Source organism: Arachis ipaensis, chromosome B6 (assembly GCF_059453495.1).
Source record: "Arachis ipaensis isolate K30076 ecotype BB chromosome B6, ASM5945349v1, whole genome shotgun sequence".
Classification (NCBI taxonomy): Eukaryota; Viridiplantae; Streptophyta; class Magnoliopsida; order Fabales; family Fabaceae; genus Arachis; species Arachis ipaensis.
In genome coordinates, this window is record NC_142441.1 from 142,334,200 (window position 1) to 142,345,844 (window position 11,645).

An 11,645-nucleotide genomic window follows, 5' to 3' on the forward strand; every position below is an offset into this window, starting at 1 on the left:
TGGAATGTTACGAAAACACCGCTTGGACATGTACCAATACCGAGTCCACAAACTCTTCTTGGGTGCTCCTTTCCAAGCACTTGTGCAAGGGAATCATTCTGTGAAAATTCCTTGCTAGAGGGGTCTTGGCTCTCAACAAGTTCTATTGCTTCCTGCAAACATGTGAGGTCCAGATTTACTAATCTAAATTCAATGATAGTAATTGCAAAGGGAATTTTGAAAAAGTAATGAACATGATTTACCCCAACCAAACGCGCTTCTTCATTCATATACTTTCCATTCTTTTTTTATGACTCATGGTCCATCCCTCTCCTCTCCCAATAGGTCTTCCCAGTCGTTGCTCCTATAACAATCATCAATACACATTTGTATTAAACACAACACTGTATTACCAGAAACACGTCAACATTGTTGAACTGAAGTTAAATTAATTACTTCTTCGTGTCTCTTTTTTGCCATCGTTTTAGAACCTCTGGTATGTGTGTATTGTTGCTTTGAACGATTAACGGTATTTTTTCTACACTTCTCCTACACACAAAACGAAGAAAAATAAATGTTATTGGGATAAATTACTACACTGTTAATGATTTTATAAATCAGCCTTGAGCGTACAACTTCAGGAAACAAAAAAAATGATAAGGTGATGAACTTTTGGGTAGTAGTTTTTCCACTATCACAATAAATTCAGCATATTTAGTAGTAGTTCATTACCATTTAAAATCGCATACAATGAAATTTCAACTACATATTTGTTACCTTCGTGTCATCGTCCAACCGATATTGAAGAAACTTTTTCCAGTGATTTGCCTCTATTCCTGCTGGCTTACGCTTGATATTTTCCTCAAAAGTTAGTTCTTCGTCATAAACCTTATGGAACAAATGATTTCTTGAATTCCTCCAGCAGCTTCCTATTCTTTGTAAAATTCTCCACTTTATCCATCCTCTTTTATCGTCCTCATAGTGGAAGACTCGCTATAAGTAGTTTAGATCAAAAGACAACATATAATAATTAACCACCTCAAACAGACTTATGTATTATCAAAAGACATACTTTATGACATCAACAATTCTCGACAACAAAATTCACAGAAGTCAACTACAAGAAACCCAACATGCACTATCCTTCTCTAATTTACCAGACTAAAACAAATAAAATAGAAAACCAATTGTGTATCCACCTACTAACAGAGAGTTGCTGCACAAAAAAAAAACAGCATCCCCATTGAAAGGAAACAATGAAATAATCTCTCAAGAAAAAATTAAAACCACATAAACATTCAAAATTTCAAAGTTAGGACGGTAACATAATCAACTTGTGCAGATGTGTTCCAATTTTATTTTCCTCAGGCATTTTCATCTAATCGAAAATCATAAATAATAGCTAGTCACTCTCTAATTAATAGCAATAGGAGCAGCTTTAACATTCTCATGAGGTTTATAAGTTTTATCATTATTGTTGTTATTATTATTACTACAATTATTAGTTACATTGCTATACACGAAGGATCAGATTAATTGGGGATTAAGCTGTATAATTATATAGTGCAATTTAAACTATACAAAAAATTTCTTAGAAATTTATCTAATATTCTATAAAAATCCGTATGGTCGATATCATGTGTGTGTGTCTTAATCTTTCCTTCTATTGTTCATTTAATATGTAAAAAAATAGCAATTTACACCGAGCAGCGGTAGCGCCTTACTTTATCAAACAAAAAAGTAAACATTACCTTAACCTGGTCATACGCATGATCCTTGGAAGCCTTGCTCATTGTCTTCCAACTCTTTGCACAAATTGGTAATTGTTGAAAATCAGACCCCAATGTCCCCAAGAACCCGCTCAATAAGCCCGCTACCTGACCAACTTGTTGCAACTCTCTGTTATGGTGTAGAACGATCTTCTTTCCAGGAGGAAGTGCTAATGCCTCCTTAACAGTCAGCTCCATAGAAGAGATCACACTATTTTCTAACAGCAATGAACAAACTTCAAATGTTAGTTTACTAAGAGAATATAATGCACGGAGAAGAATCATTACATTTACTAAGAAGCAAGCATCAGAAGAATACCTATGACATCAGCAAACCAATAATCAGTGTCCTTTTTTTGCTGTTGGCATTGCCTTGATGTTCAACTTCATGTTCGGCAAACATGTTATCTAGATGGTCATCGAATGACTCGATCTCATCCGCCTCCGGGTCATAATCTTCATCTTCTGAATGGTCATCTACACCTTCATGTGAATCCGGTGGATGCTTTCTATTTGTCGCAGGAGGTCGAGCGTCCCCAATGTCACTTGACAAAGCCATCCGTGTTTCATTGCGAGGTGGTCGAAAGGGTATAGCGTTAACACGGGATTGTCGACCACCGTTGCCGGAACGCGGAGGTGGAAGGGCTCTTGCACGTCGCTATGCACTTGAAGTTTCTGCTCCCGTATCATGCGTTCCATCCGTTTGCTAAAAACAAAGTAGTTAGAACATCAATTTATTTTATTTGATTTTCCCACAAATTATATTGAAGAAGTGTATACACTAAAAGGCAAATGAACATTCTAAAAAACTGGTGCATTAAATAACTCACCGGAGTAGCGTGGGTTTGACTATTAGGGCCAGCTATAAGTCCGGTTGCATTACTAACGGTGTACTGAGGTTTCCTTGGCATTTGATTATTCCTTAACACAACACAATGTCATTAGAGAACCAGCAATAGAACGACAATGGAAAACCAAATAGTGCACAATGACTATACCAATGATATCAATCAAGTTTCAAACAACATTTAAGACATTATATAACAATTTTGTTGCTGAATAATAATAAATAAATGAAATTAAATAATCATGACAAGTCTGTAAACCAAAGATTGGGGGTAAGACTCATTAAAAATTGATACTTATTCAACCTATCTATAGCAACAACTTTTTCAGGTATCTCTAATTAATTTTGTAAATGTTGCAAACGTCTGAATGGTACGTAATAGGTCTATCTTGCATGTAAAGAAGCAGATCATCAATAACCAAATGGAGAAAAATTCAGTATCATAACATTTGGGTAGGGATCGCCATGGTTTGGATTTTCAAAAGTCCAAACAAGATCCACTTTAGAACCAATTTTATGGTTCATGATACCAAACTGGAACCGGATTAAAAAGAGACACCGATTTAAAACGGGTTTGAAGAAACAAAAACCTATTTCATGTCGGGTTTAATATTTAAATCTGGTGTCATTTATTAACCTGATGTTAAATCCAGTTTTTCAACATCCAAATTAAAAATCCGATTTTAAATCTAGTTTTAAAATATCCAAATTTAAAATCTGGTTTTATTTTTAACATCCAATTTTAAAATCAGATTTTTTAACCAAAAATCCAGTTTTAATCAAAGTCTGATTTTTTTATCCCTCCTGTCCAAACCAAAGGAACAACCAAATCCAACAAAATATATACAACAAAGCTTCTACTTAGCTTATAATTTTCACGTGGACAGAATTTAAAAAAAAAAAACAGAACAACATAAACAAAAACGGACAGCAACATTTCAGATATCGAGATAAACAAAAAGCATCAAAGGACGTAAACAAAAAAATGAGCAGAAAAGAAACACAAAGAACAATAAGTATAGACTAGACCGTAGTCGATTTGACGGACAAGCTGAAAGCAGGGATCCACCGAAGAAGTATTCTGGAACAGATGTCTTAAGGCAGCAGTGTAACATGCAAGTATCGTTTGGGAAGAACTCAACTCTGACAGCCAAAAGAAGACGCATTGGTGAAGATGCAGATCAAGATGACTCGTATTGGAAAAAGAGGAGTGTGTTCTTTGATCTCCTGTACTGGAAGGATCACATGTTGCGTCATAACCTTGACGTGATGCACATAGAGAAAAACATTTGTGACAATGTGGTCTTCACTATCTTAAACGATAGCGTCAAATCAAAGGATAATCTTAAAGCTCACAAAGATTTACAAAGCATGGGCATAAGGCCTGAATTGTGGCCGGACGAAGGTGGTAAATATCCTTCAGCAATCTTCACAATGTCGAATCTACAGAAGGATGTATTTCTGAAGACTCTATAGAACGTGGTCTTTCCAGATGGTTACTCGAGCAATATTGCTCGTTGTGTTGACATCCGGTAGCGCAAGTTTTATGGGTTGAACAGTCACGACTGCCACATTCTAATGGAACAATTACTTCCAATTTTGGTGAAGAATGCATTGCCAAGTCCGGTATCGAATGTGATTGCGAATCTGTCCTCATTTTTCCGAGAACTCTGTGGAAAAGCTATAAATCCTATGCAGCTTGGTGCCCTTCAGAATCATGTTGTGCAAACTCTATGTCAGATGGAAATGATATTTCCTCCATCCTTCTTCATTGTCATGGTTCACCTTACGGTGCACCTTGTTGATGAACTAAAACTTGGTGGCTCAGTACATTATCAGTGGATGTATCCAATAGAAAGGTTAGCGTGATAATAAACGCATTTAAGAATCCTTTTTCCAATTTTCTTACGTATATACTAAACGTTATGTCGTATTCATGTAAAAGGTACTTGGGACGATTGAAGCAATACGTGCGTAATAGGGCACAAGCTGAAGGCTCAATTGCGGAGGGCTATTTAGCCGAGGAGATTTTGACATTCTGCTCCAGATATTTGGATAATACTGAGACTAGAATCAACCGTCCAGCGCGAGTTGACGATCGATCTGTTGATATTACAAACAATGCAGGATGTACTATGTTCCCTGAAATTGGAAAAGCTTCGGGGGCTGTATCACATTTTGCACTAACCCCAATGGAAAGAGATCAGGCACATCGTCATGTGCTAGTCAATTGCAAGGCCGTCGCTCCATTTATTGAGTAAGTATGCACATGTAATCATTAAGCACGATTATAACCAATTTCAAACACTCAGTCGTTGGACTAATTTCTTGTTATGTCGTAAAGTAAATTTAGGTCAGAAACCAAGCGAAAGTTACGGGATCAAACAAGGTCGCACTCTAAGATAGACCGTGTTGTGCATGCAGAATTTTCAAGCCGGTTCAAGCGTGAGGTTCGTTGAAATTTAAGCTGACCAACTTATTTCTGTCCTAGAATTATTTGTTGTAAATTCCAATTTTTAATATGAACAAACTCTAATTTATGGTGCTAGGTTCCAATGGACAGTACCGTACATTCGAAAGAAATGAAGTTGCTGGCATGTGGTCCCATGCTTCAGGCAAGACGGTTTGGGTCATACAACGTTAATGGGTACAAGTTTAGAATTATCACAAAGGAAGACGGGCTGAAAACTCAAAATAGTGGAGTTTATGTCTCATCCAATACAAGAAGTTATGCCAGCATGCGTGACAATAGAGTGGCTGTTGGTAGTGTTCCATATTATGGAAAAATTGTGGACATCATCGAACTGAACTATAGCTGCCATTTCACAGTGGTTTTGTTCAAATGTATTTGGGCTGATACAACTACGAGCAGAGGAATCAAAGAAGACCATCTGGGCCTTACCAGCGTTAATTTCGCTCGTCCAATTCACACCGATGATCGAGAAGAGGATGAACCGTACATATTGGCATCAGAAGCTCAGCTCGTGTACTATGTACGTGATGAAGTAGATCAAGAATGGAGTGTAGTGGTTCATGTAAAATCACGAGACTTGTATGACATGGGAGGAGAGAATGAGGATGTTGAAGCTGCTTTTTCTCCTCAGCCCGGGTTGAACATGTCAGCAGCAGGTGACATCAGTGAGTTACAGTTGACAAGAGATGATGATATAGAAGACCCAGTAGCAGATGGTTCTGATAACATAGATTATGTGCCATAGTGAATATATGGCAAAACATGTGCAGCATTTTCAGAGTATCTATGTGTGTTTGATAAGTTTAACAGTGTTTATGATGTGCGCAGTTTGCTGGTTACATTACTATCTGTGTTTTCGTATTTGAATTAAGTTTCCATTTCAAGTTGATTTTCATGAATGCCACTAGTTCCTCATCATCATTGTTATTGTTCTTAACATCCTATAAAGAAAATTATGACATCGAGTAAATTATCTTGAATTACAATATTGTTATCGTTGACAAATATAGTTAATATAAAAAGGTGTTGTAACAGGAGAAATGAAAACAGAGGATTTCTCATCATGCTGTGCAGGCACAACGTTCGCTAACAAAATGGCTATGGCCTCTCCATTCTCTTCATTGGAACATGCAATTACGGTTGCCAGAGACATATGGTCCCGTAAGTTAAATGTTAGGTCTTGGTTGGAGGCTTTATCAGGTCGATCTTGTTCTAATGAATACTTGGAAACGGCGAACGAAGCTACTGTGCAGGTATGTTCATTAGCCGTACCCTTAAACACTTGTGTTCAACATTATTTGAAAAATAAGAATTTTAAGTTGCTATATGCTTATGACATTTAACCAATGATAGTTGTTCCGTTAATGCTAAAACTTGTAGGAACTTCATGAATGGGGATCAAGGTACGAGGAGAAATTTGGCTATGTTTTTGTGACATTTGTAGCTGGTAGGACATCTGAAGACATACTTGCTGAATTAAAGGTTGGTAATAAATTTCTAGCACAGTAAGTGAATTACAGAGACACAATATGTTTTACAAAATAGATCATCAACTATACATTTTATTATGGTGCAGATGCGCTTTAATAACTCGCATGGTGTTGAGTTGGAGATTGCTTCAAAAGAGGAATTGAAGTATATAGAACGTGCTATTAGAGAGCTTCTTTCCAAGAAATCTGTCCAAACTACTGCCGAAGGAGACGGTAATAGTTAATTTTGTATTTGTTAATTTTGAAAGTCCTCTTCCCATAATTCCGAAATTTTATTTCCTTAATAACTAGAATGACTTGCAAGTTATCATTATCTTTTAACTAGATTTATATGTTGTTGGTTGCATGTTTATATATTCAGAGTCAGCTGAATATTCAAACGAAATAGTTGCTGACACTCTAGATGGAGCAGACACTGATTCAGAAGATGATTTAGATGCTATCTCCTCCGGTGGATATGACATCTCCAGGGATGTTGAGCTTAATAGGGTTCCAGAAGAAGACAATGAAACTTTAAACACCCAACACAGAGAAGATGCAGTACATGTTTAAAAAAGGGGTTTCGATCTGAATAAGATGCCATGGTTTGGAGATGACTTATCAGATCCGTTATCACGTCACTGCAGCGCTTTTTTGACAGAGTATTTCTGGCCAGGTCAATACGATGTTGATGAGAAATTTTGACTCAAAACTTGTTTGTCTACTTTAGTAATTCTGATTTTTATGCTCCATTGAACTTTGTTTTGAGTTAGTGAATTCGGATGTTTACTTGATTTTTATGTTACCAGTTATGGTTAAATACAAACTCAAAATGGCTGACACTACAAGAGAAAACATGATTCGTAAATTCGGTTTTAGTTATTCATGTATAAATTTTTTTTTTAAATAATGAATTATTTTTTGAGAAAATACTCAGAGTGGTCCCTGAACTTGCACTCGATACTCAAAGTGGTCCTTAACCTTGCACTGGCCTCAATATTATCCCCGAATTTGACACAAGTGTTTCACGGCCGTCCCTGGAGCATTTTCCGGGGAATATTCCTTAACGGCGCGCTGACGTGTATGAGAGGGGCCACGTTGGATAGGTAACGGTTATCTGATGTGGCAGTTATCTTTTTTTAACTCAATTTAGTCCCTGAAATCATTTATAACCCTAATCCCCAATTTATCACGAGAAACCAGACTGTTTCCTCTTCTCTGCTCTGCTTCGTCTTCCCCGGCACCGTTGAGCTTGAGTTGAGTGGAGTGGGTCATGATGGGTGGAGGCAGCAACTATGTAAGTAGCTCCAGTAACCGACGTTCAGAGAGAAGCTGTGGGAGGAGAACCACCAGACGCAGTCAGGAACGAGTTCCAGATAGGTGTGGGTGTGGTAGCCGACCCGTCCTGAAGTGGTCAGGAACAGAGGCGAATCCAGGGAGACCATTTTATGGTTGTCCTAACTACAATGTAAGTGATTTTTGTTAATGAATATACCTAGCGTCGTTGCTTATTAAATTTGTAACATTTCTTCTCCATGGGCATGAAATGTGGTTGCAGAGTGTTGGTAAGAGGTGGTGTGGTCTCTTTATGTGGGCTGACAAATTGGCTGATGAAGATGAAGAAAGTGACAGAGGTAGTTATGGCTTTGAAATGGAGGAATGGAGAATGAAATTTGCTTGGAAACTTGGAAAGTTGGAGTGTGAAGTTAAGGCTCTAAAAGTAGCATTTTGTTTGTTGTTGGTTGTTGTTACAGTAATTGTTATTGTTGTTTTGTGTAGTATGGAAGCAGTGAAGTTTAGTTGAATATTGTGTAAAACAAAAGTTGTAGTTGCTGTACCTTATGATAAAGAAATGAATTGATTTGTGTAATTCTATTTTAAGTAGCTAATCAAGTGTAATAGAATTTGAAACATTTAACAATAACAACATGGTTAATTGTTTTCCAAAGTTGTCTGTGTCAAACTAGACACAAGCAAAAGACAACATAGAGTATTTAACTACCATAATCCAAAAGACATACACGATCAAAAGACAACATAGAGTATTTAGCTACCATGGAAATCAGAAACCATAAAGTTCAATGTTTAAAAGCAAAATATCTTAACAAAAAATTAGCAAAGTGTTCATTTGTTGAATTTTCTTGGTGGTTTGAACCCCGGAGTTGGAACAAAACGCATGGCGTTACGCAACCTTGAAGCTGTAGCTGCTGATGCACCAACCATTGGATCGATAGAAGCACTTGTCGGAGGTGGAGTATTTGAAATTGGAACAGCGGCTGGTGGAGGAGCATTTGAAACAGTTAGAGGAGGAGCACGGGTTGCTGCTGGAGGAATCAAAGCTGTTGCAGGTGGTGGGGGTTGTCTTCTTTTTTGAGGGAGCTTTGGTGGCCTTGCCTGGTGCTGATTTAGTGGGTGGGCTTCTTCATTTTCATTTTCATTTTCTGACACCATTGGTTGACTCATGCCAACCTCAATCTCAGTAACATTGCCCTCATCTGGGACTTCAGGTGCAGCAGGGAGAGGTTGTTGATTATTTCTTGTGTTAGCTTCAGTAGCAGCAGCAGCAGCTGCAGCAGCTGCCACAGCTGCAGCTTCGTCGTCAGCCTTCTTCTTAGCACAATTTCTCTTGTCGTGACCCTTGCCACCACAATGACGGCATGAACCCTCTTTATATACCCTCTTCATCTTGGTGATCTTCTGCTTCTTGTCTCCAACCGGGCCTTCATCAACTCCCTTTCTTCTTTTCTTCTTGGGTGCTCCTGGCATCTTCCTAAATTTTGGTGGTTGTGGTCTATTCTGAAGAGACTTCTCCCATAGTTTCTGGCCAGGAATAGGATTGATATGGAATGCATAGGTGTCATTGTATGCATCCATTGTCAACCATCTATGACAGAAGTCTTCGGGCTGCCTGCCTGCCCTAGCCATTGCAGCACAAGCATGGACACAGGGCATCCCTGTTTCAAATCAATTATATGCATCCAAGTTACTAAGTAATCAACTCCAATTCCAGTATACAATCCACAATAAATTAAGAAAAACAATTACAATATCAGAATAATTATTGGAAGGGTAATGACAATCAAAGTAATACCACTCAGTTGCCAAAGTCCACACGTGCATATTGCCTTTCCCAAGTCCACTACCATGTTTGTCGGCCACCCGTGTACCTCGAATTGTTCATAGTCCGCATCTCCGGACCACATTGGCAGCCAATTCTTTGAAGCATTCCTGATCTTTTCCAAGCGGCTACGTTGAACAGGGGGTAGTAACCCAACATGGTTCTTGAATTTCATTTTGTTTCGGGCTATTGTCCTGATGATATACATTCTAACCTCCTCGAGTAGTGTGATAATTGGTTTAGCCCTTGCTTCCTTGATTCTTGCATTGAATACTTCGCAAGCATTGTTACATATGTTGTCACATTTTGGTTGGGTAGGGAAGAAGGCCCGACTCCATGCATCTCTTCGCCATTTGGCAAGGTACTCCCAGGCTTCCTTCTTAGCTCTCTGAATTTTCATCATCCCCTCAACGAATCCCTCTTGAGTGGTAGATCTTGCACACTCCCACAGTAATCCTCTGAGTTCGTTGTCTTTCCACTGCTTGTTGAAGTTTCTCCACAGGTGCCAAACACAAAATCTGTGGTGGACACCAGGGAAGACCTCCTGGACAGCTGTGATTAGTCCCTGCAGGAAACCGCAACAGAAATTATTAACTTATAATATCGAGACTCAATTTGGTCCCTCAACATATATAAGTGACATAAACTTAGTCCCTACACATACATAAGTGACAGTAAACTAGTCCCGGCTATATAGTAAGTTATACTACTATCCCATTATATTAATACAAGCATATTGAAACAGAATCATGAAAGCAAAACATGACAGCAACAATGTCTGAAAGAAACCAGTGGTATTGGAATCAGAATCATGAAAGCAATAACTAGTAAATATCAAATTCGTCGTTACCTTTTGCATATCCGAAATGAAACAGCATCCATTTTGGGTGTAGCTTCCTAGATCATCATGCAGCAGTTCAAGGAACCACCTCCAGTTATATGTGTTCTCCACTGGTACAATGGCATATGCAATTACGTAAATATGATTATTGGCGTCTTGTCCAATGGCTGCCAATATTTGTCCACCGAATCTGGTTTTTAGGAATGCTCCGTCAAGCCCAATTAGAGGTCTGCATCCTGCCTTAAACCCCTTCATGCATCCATCGAGACAAATGTACATCTTGTCAAAAGTGGGCTCTTCTGAGTAGTTTGGATGAGGAATTGTGGCGATGCGCACAGTAGAACCAGGGTTGCACTTAAGGAGAGTCTCACCATAATCTCTCACCATCCCATACTGTGCAGCAGCATCACCATACACAATGTGCCTTGCATCTCCGAGTGCTCTTGTCAGGGAAGATTTGTTCAACTCCAAGTCATATTTACTTTTAAAGTAAGTTAAAGCTTCAGAGTGCTTCAGATTCGGAAATTTCCTAAGCTTCTTGACCAACTTGCTAGCTAACCACCCTCTGTTAGCTAATCTATTTTTTATCTCCCTTGGGCAAGTATGATCATCATTGAAGGTTTTAACTTGCCAGCAAACACTCTCACTATCCATAGAGGCATAGATAACCCATGGACAGTCCTCAACCTTACATGAAGCCCTACATCGTACTTTATCATTTTTCTTGAATCTAACTCTCCTACCTTCCTGGATGCAATACTCCCTCACAGCCTCCTTAAAATCAATCTTCGTGTTGAATTTCATCCCAACCTCTAATCGGATTTCCCCAAACCTTGTTCCTTCTCTGAAAACAGGAAATGCGTCGTCATTCTGAACTTCATCAAATTCATCCTCTGAGTTGGGGGGTGTCCTCATTTCTTCGGAATGCCAAGAATCTGCCCCGTCTGACTCATCATGATATTCATCATGAGCATCATAAGCCCCAAAATCAGGACTCTGGCCTCCCGGTTGTCCAAAAAAGAACTCATCATCTTCACCGGAATCATCCTCAGGTACTAATCCATCATCAGGTTCTAGTATCTCCTTCCACAAATTACTCTCCTTAACTTTTTTAGGGTGCTTCCTGTTTACCTCTTTCCTTTTACCTTG

The 11,645-nt window shown here is 38.7% G+C and overlaps 2 protein-coding genes across 2 annotated transcripts; both read right to left on the reverse strand.

The window, feature by feature from the left end:
- Window positions 1-265: 265 nt before the first annotated feature.
- LOC148562996 (uncharacterized) lies at window positions 266-1,946 on the reverse strand. The gene is made up of 3 exons (XM_088489932.1): window positions 1,731-1,946; window positions 457-528; window positions 266-343 (listed from the first exon to the last, which is right to left on the reverse strand). Exons 1-3 carry the CDS (start codon window positions 1,944-1,946, stop codon window positions 266-268), a joined length of 366 nt encoding a protein of 121 aa, XP_088346058.1.
- A 6,715-nt stretch (window positions 1,947-8,661) lies between these two features.
- On the reverse strand, window positions 8,662-11,411 carry LOC148562997 (uncharacterized). Its single transcript, XM_088491116.1, has 3 exons — window positions 10,506-11,411; window positions 9,629-10,220; window positions 8,662-9,491 (listed from the first exon to the last, which is right to left on the reverse strand). The coding sequence occupies exons 1-3, from the start codon at window positions 11,409-11,411 to the stop codon at window positions 8,662-8,664; spliced, it is 2,328 nt and encodes a 775-aa protein (XP_088347242.1).
- Between the last annotated feature and the right edge of the window lie 234 nt (window positions 11,412-11,645).

Excerpts from the sequence above, each read along its gene's own strand:
- LOC148562996 (XM_088489932.1), bottom strand. The coding sequence starts at position 1,946 with ATGGAGCTGACTGTTAAGGAGGCATTAGCACTTCCTCCTGGAAAGAAG. Across the intron at positions 529-1,730 it reads ATGCGTATGACCAGGTTAAG|GAGAAGTGTAGAAAAAATAC; the intron begins GTAATGTTTACT and ends TTTTGTGTGTAG. Across the intron at positions 344-456 it reads CCAGAGGTTCTAAAACGATG|GAGCAACGACTGGGAAGACC; the intron begins GCAAAAAAGAGA and ends TGATTGTTATAG.
- LOC148562997 (XM_088491116.1), bottom strand. The coding sequence starts at position 11,411 with ATGAGGACACCCCCCAACTCAGAGGATGAATTTGATGAAGTTCAGAAT. Across the intron at positions 10,221-10,505 it reads TCATTTCGGATATGCAAAAG|GGACTAATCACAGCTGTCCA; the intron begins GTAACGACGAAT and ends GGTTTCCTGCAG. Across the intron at positions 9,492-9,628 it reads TGGACTTTGGCAACTGAGTG|GGATGCCCTGTGTCCATGCT; the intron begins GTATTACTTTGA and ends GATTTGAAACAG.